Source organism: Pristis pectinata, chromosome 12, assembly GCF_009764475.1.
Source record: "Pristis pectinata isolate sPriPec2 chromosome 12, sPriPec2.1.pri, whole genome shotgun sequence".
NCBI classification, from domain to species: domain Eukaryota; kingdom Metazoa; phylum Chordata; class Chondrichthyes; order Rhinopristiformes; family Pristidae; genus Pristis; species Pristis pectinata.
The window spans coordinates 39,140,138-39,158,489 of NC_067416.1; the positions used below are offsets into that span (position 1 = coordinate 39,140,138).

Consider the following 18,352-nt stretch of genomic DNA (forward strand, 5'->3'; position numbering starts at 1 on the left):
TCTTTAGGCAAGGGGATCTAAACTGTGCACAGTATTCTAGGTGTGGCCTCAGCAACACCCTGTACAATTGCAACAAGACATCCCTATTCTTAAACTCCAACCTGTCTGCAATAAAGGCCAACATGCTATGTGCCTTCTTAACTACTTATTAGACCTACCTGCTAGCTTTTTGAGATTCATGCACTGGAACACCTAGATCCCTCTGTACTTCACTCACCTGCAGTCTCTCTCCATTTAGATAATAATCTGCCTTTTGATTCCTCTTACCAAAGGGCATGACCTCACATTTCCCCACATTAAACTCCATTTGCCAGGTTTTTGCCCAATCCCTCAATCTATTTCTATCCTGTTGCAGCCTCACAATGTCCTCATCACAACATGCTTTTCCACCTATTTTTGTATCATTAGCGAACTCGAAAATCTTGTACTTGGTTCCCTGGTCCAGGTCAGTAATATAGATAATAAGTGGTAAGTGTGAAACCATGCAACCACTTGCTTTCAGATGGTGAATTATCAGTAAATCTCAGCCTTCAGTACATGCACTGCCAAACAGCAGAGACATTTGAAAACTATTAATATCCTTGATGGCTTTGATAGAAGCCAAAGCCACATCTTCAACAGGTTTTGTGCAGGGCATGACTTCAGCATCAGGCCAGCTACACCTCAGTCACCGCTAAAACCTGCCACCTGATTCCCAGGCCCACTATTTACATGGTTCCAAACAGCTGACAATAACTCTTCTGCTTCACCCAACATGAAACAAGAAGTAACAAGAGGCTTTCCTGCAACCAATTAGTCAAAACCACACCTTATCGATGGCAATGTTTAGTGCAGGATCTACCCGGGCTTCAATTTCTTCAGGAGAGTAATACGCCATGAGATAGCCACTCTTCAGGACACAGTACAACCTCGTCCAGTTGGGGAGGCCTCCTACATTTTGCTGGAAGAAATAGGAAAAAGTGCAGCCATTAAACAGCCATATCCATAGACATTCCTCCACGGCAAGTGATTCACAGGAATTAATGAGAAATATTATTTATTCCAATTATTGCACAGAGCTTAAAAACACCTGGGATAGTGGTTCTGGGATGGCAATCTATACTCGACTCAGACTGCATACTGGAGCGAGCACGATTCCGATGGCCCTTCAGACTACCTTTCAACCAGCCTCGTGACATTGGACTGGATGGCTTTGCTCCTGCTGTATTAGCAGATGAGAGGTGACACGCAAAAGCTTTCAATTACGGCACGCTGTTCATTGCAAAGCCGGGTGGAAGCAGCTGCACTGAAAGCATTCGATAACCACTTATTCTTTTCCAATGGTGTTTAAAGCAATTCAAGTTTTCTAAAAGAACTAATAAAATGTGCAACTGTTACCTTGAAAGCCATCAAGCAACATTGAACAAAAGCCAACCAAAGAGAATGCATTGCTCCTGATCAGCACAAACATTTCCCTTCGCCTGCAAGTACTTTGACAAACCATTTAATATTAGCACGCCCTGCTAGTGCAAGTGGATATTGGAGGTTGACACACAGTAGGGTAACTCGATACTCTTAGGTTGCTCAAAACTGCTATTTACAGTAACTTTATCTACACCAGGAATGGAGGAGGGATAGTGCTGGCGAAAAGCCCTTAAAATCTATTTCAATGTGGTTAGTAAAATAAATGATCAAAAGGATGGAGACCTCCACTTTAAATTTCATTTTACCTACAATAAAACCAACCCAGAAAATGAATTAGCTCTGTGACTAGGTATTGGAGGAGCTCCCAGTGTTTTAAAACTGAACATTATAAAAGCAGCTTTCGAATAAATACTGGGATAGAAATCTCTGTTTCTTGCAGAGCAATTGATTTGCTACCATTTCATTCCCTTTAACCCAGCAAAATGCCAAACTGAAACAAGTTCACTGGCTCCCGTACTGTGCTGTACTGTTCTATGTTCTATAGGGTTAGATTGATCATGGAGGAGGTTGATAATAGGGCAGCACAACATTGTGGGCTGAAGGGCCTGTACTGTGCTGTACTGCTCTATGTTCACAGATATCTCAGTGAAGACACAAGGGACTGCAGATGCTGGAATACGGAGTGAAAATCAAACTGCTGGAGCAACTCAGCGGGTCAGGCAGCATCTGTGGAGGGAGATGGATGGTCGACATTCTGGGTCGAGACCCTCCAGCTTGATTAAGAGTAGAGAGGAGACAGCCAGTATAAAGAGGTGAGAGGAAGGGATGGGGTAAGAGCTGGCAAGTGATAGGTAGATGGAGGAGGGAAGAGTGATAGTAGCGACCAGGAGGTGATAGGTGGAGGCAATGAAGGGATATCTCGGTGGTCTTCCACTGCAGTCTGAGTGCCATTATGTCAAAACCAGAAGTCCCTCACTAGGGAAGTCTAGTCTGAAGATCAAATAAAACTAAATTAGCACTTACTTCAATAAGGATTGTTTAGGTGGCACAGCAGGTAGTACTGTGCCTCACGGCACACAGACAACTCCAGAATTTGATCCTGAACTCCGAAGCTGTCTGTGTGGAGTTTGCACATTCTCCCTATGACTTCACGGATTTCCTCCGGATGCTCCGGTTTACTCCCACATCCTAAAGGTGTGCTGCTTTGCAAGTTAACTGGCCACTGTAAATTGGCCCTATGGTAGGTGGGAGACAGGGAGGAGCATCAGGGAAAGGTAAAAGGCATGCCACAGTGTCATAGAGCAATACAGCATCGATACAGGCCCTTCGGCCCAATGAGTCCACGCCGACCACGATGCCCACCCAGCTAATCCCAATTTCCTGTGTTCGACCCATATCTAAGCCCCGGCCCTGCATGTACCTATCCAAGTGCTTCCCATATGATACTATTGTACCTGCCTCAACCACTTCCTCTGGCAGCTCATTGGGCGGCACGGTAGCGTAGCAGTTAGTGCAACGCTATTACAGCACCAGCGATCGGGGTTCGATTCCCATCACTGTCTGTAAAGAGTTTGTATGTTCTCCCGTGTCTGCGTGGGTTTCCTCCGGGTGCTCCGGTTTCCTCCCACATTGCGAAGACATATGAGTAGGTTAATATGGGCTTAAAATGGGCGGCACGGACTCGTTGGGCCAGAAGGGCCTGTTACCACGCTGTAAATAAAATCTTTTTAAAAATTTTTTAAAACTTCCATATACTCACTACCCTCTGTGTGGAAAAAGTTGCCCCTCAGGTCCCTTTTAAATCTCTCGGCCTGGCAACATCCTTGTAAATCTTTTCTGCACTCTTTCCAGTTTAGCTACATCTTTCCTATAACAGGGTGACCAAAACTGTACACAGTACTCCAAGTGCGGCCTCACCAACGACTTATACACCTGCAACGTAATGTCCCAACTCCTATACTCAGTGTCCTAACTGAAGGCCAGCGTGCTAAACACCTTTTTCACCACCACATCTACCTGTAATGCCACTTTCAATGAACTATGCATTTGTACTCCTGGGTCCCTCTGTTCCATTACACTCCCTAGTGCCCTACCATTCATAGTATAGGTCCTACGCTGGTTTGATTTTCCAAACTGCATCACTGCACACTTATCTGTATTGAAATCCATTTGTCACTCCTCAGTCCACTTCCCTAACTGATCAAGATCCCCCTGTAATTTATAATAACCATTATCAACAACACCTGCTAATTTTGTGTCATCTGCAAACTTACTGATCAAGCCTAGTGCATTCGCATCCAAATCATTTATATAAATAATGAATATCAAGGGTCCCAACACTGACCCCTGCAGCACACCACTAGTCACTGGCCTCCATTCTGAGAAACAACTTTCAACCACCACCCTCTGCTTCTTACCTCAGATCCAATTTTGAATCCACCTAACCTTACAGACCTGCCTATCATGTGGGACCTTGACGAAGGCCTTGCTAAGGTCCAAATGGACAACATCCACTGCCATACCTTCGTCTACCTTTTTGGTTACCTCTTCAAAAAAACTCTAAAAGGTTAGTCAAGCATGAATTTTCACACACAACGCCATGCTGACTCCTAATCAGACTCGGTCTATCCAAATGCTGGTAGATCCTGTCCCTCAGAATTACCTCCAGTAACTTCCCCACCACTGATGTCAGGCTGACTGGCCTGTAGTTCCCTGGCTTGTCCTTGCTACCCTTCTTAAACAATGGAACATTAGCCACCTTCCAGTCTTCTGGAACTTCACCAGTGGCTATCTCTGCAATGGCCTCCACAATTTCTTCTCTAGCCTCCCACAAAGTCAGAGGATGCACTCGGTCAGGCCCTGTGTGCACTGTAAGGCTGTAAATACCTCCCTCCCTAGTAATATGAATTTCCTCCAAAACATCTCCACTAGCTTCCCCTTATCTCTTGAGCAACCATGATTTTCTCCTCAGTAAACAGAGGAGAATTATTCATTTAAAAAAAGAGAGAGAGAATGGGTTACAAATGAAATAAGTGGGTGAATGAGATCAACAGGATTGCTCTGGGCAGACTCCATGAGCCAAACCGCCTCTTTCTTTATTGGAAGGAAAGATGAGAAATATGAGAATACCTCATCCGAACAGACATTGGAAGGGGATTTACAATTTGCAGTTCAAATGCTCAGGGTGCCACATCCAGGATTAGCTGACCATTTTAAATACATTGCAAGATTTCAAGTCTTGCTCAGCTGTTGGTAGTTATGATGAAAGTTGTTTTGTTATGCTGGCTGGAGATGTGCTTAGTGTAATAGGATGGAAATACTATGCAATACCCCTCAGTAATCACATCTAACCATCTGTACACAGAGCATATCGTTTTTTTCCTTAATCAGTCTGCATTTTCTGATGCTGGTTTGCTGAATGTGTAGATTCAAACCGCTGATATGTGAAACTGAGATGATAGCTTTTTATGCATAAACTCTTTGGTCTATTTAAAGAGTTGAGGTTGCCTCATCATTTTTTCATTATCTATATGATGAGAACAACAAGTCAAAACAGGCACAGCCCATGCCGCTTATTAACCACCTTGTCATGAGTGACCTCCTCCTGCACTAATTTAATGCTAAAGTAGTAATAGTTAACAACAACAAAAAAATCGACCTCCTCCTTAACCACCTGGCTTCACATCTTCAATGCAAACAATTTCAAAACACAAGGCAGTGATGGCAGCCAGCACAGAAGAACCTCCTTTCCCAGAACTTGTGACGACTGGCCAGATAATCAGCCGGGCTTAGACTGGGGTGCCACTGCTAATGCTAATAGATGGCACAAACAACCCTCCTACACTAAAAAGAAAAGCAGCTTCAGCACACGGGCTAGGGTGGGATGGAGGAAGGTGACAGAGAGAGCTGTCAGAATAAAGCAATCACAAGAACAGAAAATGGTCACTAATACTGCTGTTTATAAATTGACTGCATGGTTCTCCACAATACAACGGTGATTACATTTCATCTTTATGTCTTTGCTCCCAAGTGCTTTGGGATGATCTGAGGGTACATGAAATATGCTGACAAAATGTAATCCTTTCCTTTATGCAGGCAAAGAAATGATATTGGTGCTGGGATGGAAAGACAGGAAAGAAGGAATTCTTTCGTAACAATGATGTTGGACATAAAAGACCAAGGATGGAAGACTGCTGATTATTTTAATTGAAGGTAAAAGGGTTCTTCTGTGTGCTTTTGTTTTTAAAAATCTAGTATCTAGAGTGAAGGTTGTGTGCAAGAAACAAAAACATCAAATAACTGGTGGGAGCAGAACAAAGGGATACATTAATGGATGCAATGCCATTTTATTGTGCACGGCTAGGAAGACTTGGTTTGGATTATGGGTGGCAGTGGCATAACTAGCAGAGCTGCTGCCTCACAACCCCGGTGACCCAGGTTCATCCCTGAGCTCCAGTGCTTTCTGCGTGGATTTTGAAAGTTCTTCCTACGACCAAGTGGAGTTCTTCCAGGTGCCTCCGGTTCCTTCCCACATTCCAAAGAGGTGGGTTGGTGAGTTAATTGGCCTCCGTAAATTGTCCCTAGTGTGTAGCTGAGGAGTAGAATGAGAGGAGGAGGTGGCGGGGGAGGGGGGCGGCAGGGGGTCTTGATGGGATTGCAAGAATAGGAAAAATTAGTGGGAGAATGGGATTGCTCTGTGAGCCAGCACAGATTGGATGGACTAAAATAGCCTCCTCCATTGCTATAAAGAAATATGGACATATACTGAGATAGTCATGTGAATGGAGTTAGCCTTACCTGCAGATTGAGGTATCCAGCAATCATATCTTTTGTCATGCACTCAGGCTGAGCCACTAATCGACAACATACGTGCCCATACAAGGGCAGCCAGAAGGAAGCTTCCTCTAGACAGCAAAATATAGAAGGACAATTATACAGTGACCACACACTGAAAGAACAACTTGAATAGATTGAAAAAATAATTGTTGAACTAATTACTCAAGGGCAGACTGGAATTACCCGTTTAATGATTTAACAAACATAACCTCAAAGTTTATCCGGAACATCTCCTGCTGCAATTTTGAAGGGGAGCTGGAGGACAATAAGAACACACATTTCTCGGCAAATTTCAGCAGCCAATGTTCTGACTGGAGAAAGGCAAGTAGCAATTTTTTTAATTGGATGTATTTAGGGCATCTACAGCATTTCAAAGTGAGCTGCGTTACCAATGTTCCCTATGCCAGCCTGCATTTTATGGTGGCACATGACCAGAAATGACAATTTAAAGGTTGTCAGTAAGGGAAACAAGGAAGTCTGTACAAGTCATTTCCCTTTGATACTTGCTCTTAACTTGAACTCTTTGCTTCTGGTTGCAGTTTAAAATTTTCACATTGGTATTGGTTACTGCATTGACCAGCCATTGCATAATTCAATGGTCTGTCTCATTAGAACAGCTCTATTCTGTCAGCATTGGTAGCCCTCAACGCCCCAGTCCACTAGCAGTGGCTCTTCAGTGATCCTCACATTATATTAGTCCCAGTCACCAATGTTCCTCTCAATATATTCAATGTTCCTCTCAATATATTCAATATTCCTTAGATACCATATAAAATAATCTCAAATGGCAGAGCTGGTTGGATAAGACAAATAGGCTTACTATTGAATCTAACTCTGTCCATGACCTCCAAAACTCACAAATTAAGCCGATCCTGATTTAATTGCTTTAATATTTTAGCTTTAAATAGTTTCAGGCAGTTTAGGGTGATTGAATATTAATGAAACATAAAGCTCTTTTTTTTAAGATTACTAGCCTCCTGTTTAGTTCTTGAATGTTATGAAACTAAAACCTTTCATCTATTTAAAAAAACAGTAAAATGTCTTTCAATGGAAGTCTAGCACAGAGAAACACAACTTAATTATGTTATACATTCATTGGTTAATAATCCTGAATATGAAATAAGGACCATTTCATTAAATTAAAAACAAAAATGCCCAGTAATTATGTGGGCAGGAACAGGAACTTGAATGTTGTAAACTCCGAGACTGGTCATGCATTAATGCCTTACTTCTTCATTAAGGCCTGTCCTCAGATACCACTGCGAATATTTTTATTAATAAAAATTAAGAGGTGGGACAATGAGCTGTTTGACTGACAAATAACATTATCCATTGGGAAATAAGTAGCATACACTGCCCATTTGGAATGGGAAGATTGGGTGTGTGTGTTGCAGAGTTTATAACACAGAGTTAAGCAATTTGGACCAACCAGTCCATGGTGCTCCACAAGTCTCCTCCAGCCCCTCTAACTATTTCCTTCCCTCTCATATCTTTCTAACTTTCCTTCAAGTGCGTCAGCCACTCTTTGGTAAATTGTTTGACCTTAAATCCACTGTCTTAGTTCAGATAATGAACATGTCAGGAGAAAGCTAGGAAATCCATTGGAGATGGAAATTGCATTCTGCATTTATAATCAGTGCCTTTTGCCTCCTTAGGACATTCCAAACCTGTCAAAAAGGTACTGTTGTAATGCAAGAAATGTGATGGAAGCTCCCAGAATGCATGCAACCTTAGGCTTAAGTGACGTCATATCGAGACATTGAGAGTAAAGGGCTTGTAATTGTAAGGAGAAATCCACTCACCATTTCCTACAATAGTGAGGCTATGAGTTCGGAAGCCATTTTCAGTATCATCAAGATTTAATGTGGCTTCTGCGAGCAAATTATATTTGGCTCCGCTGGTGGGGAAGAGCACAATGTTACTTTACTGAAACATAGACAAAGCACAAGGGACAGATACCGGAGGCCGACATTAGAAGGCATGGATTTGGTAGACTCTTGGCTGCTCCTGAACATTGGTCTTTCTTTTTGCCTCTAGCAAGTTTACCCAGTCTTCTACCACCCCAATAGTCACCTGAAATAATAATTATGTAGTCGTTCATTAAGAGTCATAGAGCAATACTGTATGGATACAACCAGTCCATGCCGACCATGGTGCCCACCCAGCTAGTCCCAATTTCCTGTGATTAACCCAGCTTTCAGCCTCTTCCATTTAATATACAATGGACCTAAATGAAAAACGATGAACTTACAATTGGGGTAGGAGCTTGAAAATCCTCAGCTTCTAAGCACTCAACACAAATTACCATATGCCAAGCTTCAAAGCACTCATGCTGCAGATGTACTCTTTGCTTGTGGCCCTTCTAATCATGGTAATAGTGTGGAATATCTGTTCCTGCTTAAAGATGCAGCTTTTGTCCACCCTGATACCAACAACCCTTCTTCCCTGCACATTTTCCTACTGTCTACAGAATAACCCAACTGAAAAGGACTAAGTCGCAGTGGCAAGAAAAGATGAGAGAATATTGTTTACACTGATGCTCCAATTCATATCCTGGGATTTTTGTAGGATGCAAGGGTCAGGAATACGTGGCAGAATCTATCTGGACAACCATCTGTCCTGCTTGAAACTTTTAAGTTCTGGTGGTACGCATGAAGGCATGATGAAGCGGGGTCCATGAGTGCTCAAACAGATCTCCCTTTATGGGGATTTCCTGGCCAATCCCAGGTATTTTGCCCATTCCACTCTTCATCATACCTCCAGAGAAGTCTGCAGACAGCATTAAAATGAAGACACAAGAGACAGCAGATGCAGATGTCCATCATCTGTAGAGAGGCATGTACTTATGGAAAGTTCCGAGACCAGAAGGGATCTGTTAATCCCATCAATCCCAGAAGGGATCTGATACAACTGTCTAAGGCCAGAAGAGGTCCCTTCCAAGCTAAAGATTCATGTGGCCATGATTTTTTTTGCTGTCTTGAGGCATCTGCTGCTGTGGCGTGGCTCCTTGCATAGGGCAAGTGAGATGAGCTCTCCAATGGCCATCTACACAGGTCCTTATCATAAACATGGGCAGATCATAAACATGGGCAGAAGGGTTAGGCAAAAACTTAAGCATAAACTGAAACATGGGTGAAATTCTTCCACACTTTTTTTGCTGAAGGAACACTCTTAGTATGGGCAACCATTCTTGCTTCTCATTGTTCATCTTTATCTGTAATTTAGCTCTTCATATACCTTTGCATGGAATTTGCATGCAGTTCTTTGCATGAGTCACCTAATTAATATCACTTCCCTGCTCTTTTCCGAATAGCCCTGAAAATTTATCTTCACCCAATATTATCCCAAGTTTGCAAGTTACTATTGAGTCTACCAACCTCAGTCAATGCATTCCAGATAACAACATGTTACTCAAACACAATCCTATTCATCTCCTCCTGACTCTTCTATCAATTATTTTCACTCTGTGTTGTCTGTGAGTGGTATGATCAAATTAATGGATTAGCTTCCTTGGTCCAGAGATGCAAATTCTAATTCTACCATGGTAGCTGGGGAATTTAAATTCAAGCAATAAATAACTGTGCTTCATAAAGCTTATATCAGTAACTGTGGTGTAACTACTGGAAAAATTCCGTCCAGTTCTTAAATGGCCCTCAGGAAAGAAAATCTGCCATTCCTACCCAGTCTGACCTACATGCACCTCCAGACCAACCAATGCAGTGTAAGCTTAAGTGCTGAGCAAGCTACTCAACTTGGGGGCCAATGAGCAACTGACAATAAATGCTAGACCTGCCAGAAACATCCACATCCTGCAAATGAATAGAAATGAAAACCAAAAAACTGCAGAGGCTTGAAATTTGAAGCAAAAACAGAAAATGCTGGAAACACCTCACCTGCTTAATGTTTCCAATGAATAAATATTACTGACCTGCCCATCTCCCTATTTAAGAGTGTTAAACCACATCAGTTTTAAATGCTGTGTTTTCTTGAATCTCTCAACGAATGGCTCCTTCCTGATTTTAAAGATACTTACTCTCAATTTGTTCCTGCTAATACCTGTTTGGAGTGAGGACAATGATCTGCTGGTCAATCTCGCCACAAGTCACTCTAATGGAGACTGGTAAAAGACAGTGTGTTCATCACTGACATGTCCATTTTCTCCTCTTTGGGGAAAAGAGAGAGACCAGGTGCTTTTAAAGAAATAGCTCTGCGAGTGTCCTGAGCAAATTGCTTAGACAATATCAAGTGTGTAAATAAAAAATACAAGTTGGGTATAAACAGCTAAACCCCCAAAAATAATTTAAATATTCTGTTTATTTTGATATTTTAAACAGGAAGTTAACTACCCCTGTGCTTGATATCTGTTGCCTGTTCCTGTAGCAAGTCAGGGAAGCAATAAATGGTCAGAAATCACAGCAAGCTTGAAGTCCACTGTTAGATTCCATAAAGATTCAACATGGAACTGCCAGCATTTGCAAACAAGATCTGGTCCAACATAAATTAAGCCAGAAGTTATACCTCCTTCCAGACTACTTATTCATTAATGGTGACCCTTTTCAGCATTGGAACCATTTCAGAAGATTATATTCCAAATATAAAAATTCAAGTCCCTACAAGTGTGATTTTACCTGAAAACTTACAGCATGAAAAATTCCTCAATTTGGGTTTTTAAATCTGTTAAGATCACTTGTTCATTTCAACGTTCTTGGTTAGATTTAAATATTGTATTCACTTGGATGCCACTTGTCATTGATTTAGTTATGTTAAATGCCCATATAAGCAGCGTCAATTAAAAAAAACATTGCGTAGTTAAGGCCTGAGTTTTGAAAAGGACTCACGCTGCTACTGGGTTGGTCAGCAGGAGGGAGTCAAGGTCTCCACTCTTCAGGGTGGTCATGAGCTTCTTTCCAGTTGACCTGGTGAGTGAATTACTTAGTTTTCTGGCTAGTCTCTTAGGAGTGTTGGCAATGGAAGGCACTTCGTCCATGCAGCAACTGTACAATTCCAACTTCAACTCAAAATCTGGCTTCACATCATTGCTGCATGGAAATAGAGTTTACAAGAATTAGCAAACAACATCACCATGGTCTGTTGCCAATAGATTGAAGCTGCAAAAAGATACACCTCGAGATGCAAATTTTCAGAGCTTGCTAGTTCCTTTTTGTTGTTCTGGTATTTCTTCTGCATGAACAACATCTCACTCTTAGGCTTCTTATTACTTTAAAAAACTTGTTGGAACTACATTTGAATTCCACATTGTTTGATAATTAGCCACCTTTTAATGACATGGTAATACTTAATGGCTGCCAATCTTTTTGTTTAGCTAAGGGCTACAAGTCTAGCAGCATATGGCACCACTTGATCTGGTGTACAACAGTGAAGAATTTGCAACGAGAGATAATGATGCAACCATCAGTGCTCACTGTTAAATACATGAAACCCAACAGCATACAAACATCTACAATTAAAACCAGAAGCCAGATGCTGCCATCGACTCCCTGTACCTCCAAAGGATACATATTTGTGACATTCACTAATGCAGTCTGGCAGAATTAATAAAGTATGAAACCCACTGATATTTTAAAAATAAACCCTAAAAATAAGCTCACACTTTATTGCATGGAATGCATGAGCTTTGATTTTCAGGAAGTACACTATGAGTACTTCTTAACAATCTTCCAGACTCTCAAAAGAAATACTATGGATTGTCAGTTCTCAGGTAATTATTTGAAAAATCCACTTTTAAAATAATATCATTTTATTTTTTTGAATGTTTATATTTCAACTTCTACCTCAATCTTATGATTATATTCCAATCTATATTTTGGTCTGATAAATGCCAACTATGATTTTTTTTCTTACCTCCTGGTTTGCTGCCAGTGGGAATTGAGTTACTACTTACTTAGACTGCTTGACACTCTGAAAATGGCAGCATGACAGCAACAGAGGCCAGGAAAGGTGAAATCCACACACCGAGATTGCTAGATCTTTGTGCACAGCGTTCCTTAGGTCACTGGTGAGCAGCATTGTTTCATAGCTGACTGCAGAAATATTAACTTATACCTTAGAGGTACTTGGTCATCCTACCAAGGATAGAATCAAACTTAAAGGGAATGTTGTTTATCCATCAATATTGAATTGAGGAAGAAAGCTACTTGTTTGCCTCATAAAAAGTATCTAGTTTTAAATACAAGTAAATATCAACAGGAAGGGGCAGTGATTGTCTTTTTTTTGGTGTTATTGCTTGGGGTAAAACAGAGTTTAGAAACCTAGTTTCAACAGTGAAGGAATGAATCATTTTATCCCCCTTACGTTGGGACAACTTACATGGTTAGGACAAGTAAACATAATTCCAAGAGTTACATCCGATCACAGGGTGGGTCATTCCACCTTCAAGCCTGCTCCATCCGTAAGTTATATCATGGCTGATTATTATCTCAACTCTCTTTCCGAGCTACCTTTACCTAGCAGAAACCTATCGAAGGCGGTTTGGAAGTTTTCAATTGCCCCGCAGCCTCAGTACTTTTTGGGAGAGAAAGCTCCAGATTTCCATTAATGTGAGGAAATGCTCCTCATTTCTGGTGGTCCAGGTCTACTTTTAAGGTTATGCTCCCTTGTTCTGGACTCTCACCACATTAGTTTCTTTCTGTCCACCCTATGAATCAAATCATTCAAAGGGGTCCATTGCTCATCCCTGATGTCAGAAGTGTGTACTTATTAGTACAAGGCATTCCCTTAGCTGCATTCCAGTCACAGAGTGAGCTATTCAGTGCTGAGCAGGATGGGATGGACTCAGTAACGATTCTCTGAACTGCTTCACCTCCCAAGTTGGAGAGAACACAAACCCAATCCATGCAACGTCATCAGTTTATCCAGTGTAAAATTCTGATGAATCTCTGCTGCATCCATTACAAAACCAATATTCAAGGAAGATAGATCTTGGTCCAGTGTTCATTGGTAGCGAGGCTGTGGAGAGAGTCTCCAGTTTTAAATTTCTGGGGCATACATCACCGAGGACATTCCCTGGGCAATACACACCTCAGCTGTCATTAGGAAGACACAGCAATGCCTCTATTTTTTGAGGAAATTGAGGAGAGCCAGACTGTCTCAGAACATTCTGGTGAATTTCTACCGGTGTGCGGTGGAGAGCATCCTGACATACAGCATTACTGCTTGGTATGCCAGCGGCACTAGGAAGGAGCAGAAGGCTCTGCAGAGGGTCATCAAGACGGCCCAAAACATCATTGGGACTCAGTTACCAGCGATGGAGGACATCTATCAGGCTCAATGTCGGAGCAGGGCTTTAAGCATCACTCGAGAACCAGCTCACCACCTTTTTAAACTACTCCCCTCTGGTAGGCGATACAGGACAATACATGCACACACTACAAGACTGAAACACAGCTTTTTTCCCCCAAAGCTGTTAAATTGTTGAACATGGACTGACACCTCCTATACATACATACATACACATACTATGTCTTCCCCCTTTTACCAGCTGGACTCATCATTGTGTTATTTAATATATTGATATGCTGCTGATTATCATTATTATTATTATTATGGTTCATTTGCACACAGCCTTTTTATTTTTTTTATATACTTTATATTTGTGTATGTTTGTTTTGTTTTATAGTTATAATTGCTCTTATCAATTTACTGTTTTGGTTTTTATTAGGCAAGGGAGTGCCATCGTAATCTCATTGTGTTGTTGTTGCAACAGTACAATGACAAATAAAGAAAGAAAGAAAGAATATACCCTTCCATAACCGGCCAATACAATTCCAATACGCTCATTGGGTGGAGATGAGTCAGATACTGCACGTTCTAAGGAAGTGCAGAATCCCTTTTTAAATTCATTTTTCAGGATCCTGGGGAGCCACTGCCTTCATGAACTGCTGCAACCCTTTTGATGAATGGACGTCTATGTTGCTCTTGGGGAGGGAGTTCCAGGATTTAGATCCAGCAAATGATGACCAAGATAGTGTGCAACTTGGAGGGGAAGCTGCAGGTAGTGAAGTTCCCATACACCTGAAGCCTCCGTTAATTTTGTTGGCAATGGTGCTGTTGGGAGAAGTTCAGCTAACTATAGTGTACTTTTAGATGGTATACACCAGCCACCACACGTCAGTAGAAGGAATGAATGTTTAGGGTGGTGAATGGGGTGCCATATAAACAGACTGTCTATCCTGGAGGCTGTTGAGTGCTGTTGGAATTGTGGTCACCCAGACATGTATAGAGTGTTCCATCGTACTCCTAACTTGGGTCTTGTAGATGGTGGAAAGGCTTTGGGGTGTCAGGAAGTGAGTCACTTGCCATAGGGAACCTAGTGTCTGACTTGCTCTTGTAGCCACGATATTTCTGTTGCTCATCAAATAAAATTTCTGATCAATGTTGATCCCCAGGATGTCAGTCGTCGGGGACTCTGTGATGGTAATGCCATTGAATGTCAAGGGTAGGTGGTTAGACTCTTATTGAAGAGAGTCATTGCTTGGTAGTTATGTGATGCACATGTTCTTGTCACTTATCAGCCCAAGCTTGAAAGTCTAAGGTCTGGCTACATTTTAGCATGGTTACTTTATTTGCTGAGGAGTTGTAAATGGAATTGAACATCAGGCAAGCATCAGAAAACATTCCCACTTCTGACAGTATGATGGAAGGAAAATCATTGATGAAACACCTTAAAATGGTTAGGCCTAGGACACTATTTGAGGAACTCCTGAAGTGATGTCCTGGGGCTGGGATGATTGACTTCCAACAGCCACAACCATCTTCCTTTGTGCAAGGTACCATTGGCAATTTTTTTCCTTGACCCCCATCGACCTCAGCTTTACTAGGGCTCTTGATGCCACACTTGGTCTTGACATCCAGGGCAATCACTCTCACTTCACCTTGGCTCTGTATGAGCATTTTGGTCCACGTTTGGACCAAGACTTGTGATGAGGTCTGGAAACGAGTGATCCTGATAAAATCTAAACTGGGCATCAGTTATTGGTGAGTATGTGCCATTTAGCGGCACTGTCGACAACAGCTTCCATGACTTTGCTGATGACTGAATAAGCTGATTGGGTGGTAGTTACCTCGATTGGGATTTGTCCTGCTTATTGTGAACAGGACAAACCCGGGCAATGTTCCACGTGATGACGTAGATGCCAGTGTTGTAAATGTACAGAAGTTAGAGATACAGCTAGTCCTGAAGCACAGTGGAGTGGACTGACTGGTTGAAGACTGGCTTCTGTGATGGTGGGGTGGGGGTGGGGGAATCTCAAAAAAACTGAGATGGATCATCTGTTTGGTAGTTCTGACTGAACATGGTTGTAGATGCTTCAGCTTTGTATCCTGCCTTTGTTGAGGGTGGTAATATCCTTGGAGCCACCTCCTCCTCTTAGCTGTTCAGTTTTCCACTGCTATTCATGACAAGATGTGGCAAGTCTGCACAGCTATGATCTGATTTGTTGTGTGGGAGATCATTTACTTCTGTATGCTACATGTATTTTCACTGCTTAATCTGCGTAATAGTTTCACGTTGCAGCTTCACTGAGTGTCACCTTATTTGTTTTAGGTATATCTGGTGCTACTCCCAGTATGCTCTTCTGCACTCATTGCACCAGGTTTGATCCTTGGCTCGGTAGTAATGGAAGTGCCTTATCCCCTTCTCTTCCAATAATTTAAGAGATTCTTTCCTTTTACAAAAAAGACTATGGAATTAGAATATTCAAGTCCCTTGTGTAACATGCTGAACTATGTCTTGCTGGGTAGCATAGAAGATTTCATCGCACTACTTGTAGAAGAGCAGTAGAGATCCTCCCAGTGTTTAGTATGAGAGCACGTGGTTGTCACGTGACAGTAACAACACCGACCCTTCTGGTCGGAGGACAGCATTGCTTATCAGATCGGGAGTGACACCACTGTCAATCAAGGTTTGGCTCCATAAGGTGTGGGCATAGGGATTGGCCTTGGAGAGCACTTTTGTTCCTGAACCTGCCTGACCATTGGCCCTGGTAAACACCTTTGTCCTTAACCTGCAAGCCATTGGCCTGTTTAAATTACCTGGCCGGGCTCCACCCAGCCTTCCAGCACTATAAAGAGTGCTGCACATTCCTGGTCCTCCCACTCTTTCGACTGCCCCAGGAATAGTGAGACAATGCTGCAGAGACCACTGGTAAGAGTGTGCACCACCATGTGGTTTGGGAGCGTCTTAGTCAGATTCCAGGGAGTGTTAGGGCCAATGCTTGTCTGGGTCAAGGTGTTCAGGCATTGAAGTGTTTATCCCTCGATAAGCTGTACCTGGTTTATTGTGTGTGTGTGAGTGTATCTCATCCTCGTTGCGATTCTCCCTTACATTCATGGTTTCCTTCCTCTGCGAGTGTGCATCTGTTCCCATTCATTCTGTCCCTGTGTTTGCCCTTGTGATTAAACTATTTTTAAAATCCAAAGCCTGTGTCCAGAGTCCTCCATCTTTAAGATTCCAAAAGAACCTTTTTTTTTACACAACACAGTGACCTGACATTTATTCACCCTTCAAACAGCACCTAAAACAAATGAACTGGTCAACTCTGTCAATCACTTCTGTTTTGGGATCCTGCTATCCATAAATTGGTCTCTGTTTCTTAAATGAAAATAGTGATGGTCCCTGGCTGGATTTTCAGTTATACTGAAATTGTGAAAGGCGAGATACAAAAACAAATCTTTACCTCTTAAAAATGTACAAAATAGAAATTAAACTACACATTTCCCTTCATTCTTTATGGCTCATAGATCAGCAAAGTAAAATCATTTCAAAGCACTCACAAAATTATCAAATCCTCAAAACAGATGTCAGTGAGAGCCTTATCTACGATGACCATCTCTGTGTCAAAAATCTGAGCTTCAATCTTCAGCAGGCAAAACACAGCAAATCGCTGGCTCCCTACAACACAAGCAGGTGAGATTAGTGCCAGAAAACAGATCAGGAAGAGATTGATGTCAAAAACAGATGATACTTTTAATTACTTACTGCCACGGTAGTTAAAGTGATCCGAGTCTTTCCACATTAATGGAATTCGGACATCTACAACAGCAAGAATATATCAACTCTTTATAATTGTAAAACACAATGGAACAAATGAAGAAATCTACAGGCCAACTTCAAACAATTTTTTTTAAACACGGTCGAGGAATAAACCTCCCATTGCTCACAAAATTTGGGGTACTGGTGCACCACCAGTGGCAGGAGGGTGTCACTGCACAACTGGAAGTTTCCAGTGATGGTTTCCATTATAGACGTGAATAATGGCAATCAATGGTGGCACCATGAGGCAGAGCAACTGGAGGCCACGCCATGACCCCTGGAAGACATCCAGTCAGGACAGGCAACTCTGTTCCAGGACAGCTGTATCTGGAAGCAGGGATCTAAATAGGGTGTGTAATTCACAGCAACCAAGGATTGTACTGAAAGTTGTATACCTGTGTCACAGTATAAACAAGGAGTTAGTGGCTGACAATATTACCAGGATATTTAGAAACAAAAGGACAAAATGAGATTATTACTGAGAGCATCTGATATGAGAATATCTAAATGATTAATGTGTAATGATATAATATCTCTAACATGAAAAATATCTCTAACATGAAAAATATCTCTAACATGAAAAATATCTCTAACATGAAAAATATCTCTAACATGAAAAATATCTCAAGCTGGTTCAGAGGAGAGAAATCAGACAATCATCAGCATTAACTGGAAAGGGTGAGCTCAAACAGTTGTGCACCAAATTACACTGTAGGAGAAGATATTGGGTCAGTTGACCAGAAACTTGATGAAGAAGGCAAGTTTAAACAGTACTCTTACAGAGAGAAGCTGGGAGGCTTAGAGAAGGAATTCTAGTGTTTGGTGCCCAGATGGCTGAAGGCAGGTCTGGAGACAGTGGAGCGAAAGGAATAGGGAATGCACAGAGGCCCGACTGGGATGAGAACCGATAGGTCCAAGGATCTTAGAATTGCATACTTGAGATTGGGAGGGATGCAGAGACTGAAGCACAAAGAATGGGGTAACCAAGAGCCAACAAAGGACAGTGAAGACAGGGCTGTTAGGTAAAAAGCACTCTGCAAGTTAGGATACAGGGTTTCAGTT

At 42.0% G+C, this 18,352-nt stretch overlaps 1 protein-coding gene across 3 annotated transcripts in view; it reads right to left on the minus strand.

The window, feature by feature from the left end:
* Positions 1-18,352, minus strand: part of rtkn2 (rhotekin 2) — a 46,269-nt gene that overhangs the window by 12,918 nt on the left and 14,999 nt on the right. For 2 of the 3 annotated variants that reach the window (XM_052027848.1, XM_052027849.1), the window contains 6 exons: positions 17,237-17,290; positions 17,032-17,149; positions 11,079-11,279; positions 8,043-8,137; positions 6,202-6,308; positions 809-940 (listed from right to left, as the gene is read on the minus strand). In XM_052027848.1, coding sequence (XP_051883808.1) covers positions 809-940; positions 6,202-6,308; positions 8,043-8,137; positions 11,079-11,279; positions 17,032-17,149; positions 17,237-17,290 — 707 coding nt within the window. Of the gene's footprint in view, positions 1-808; positions 941-6,201; positions 6,309-8,042; positions 8,138-11,078; positions 11,280-17,027; positions 17,150-17,236; positions 17,291-18,352 lie in introns of those variants that run through there. The other variant, XM_052027850.1, reaches the window with a different exon arrangement.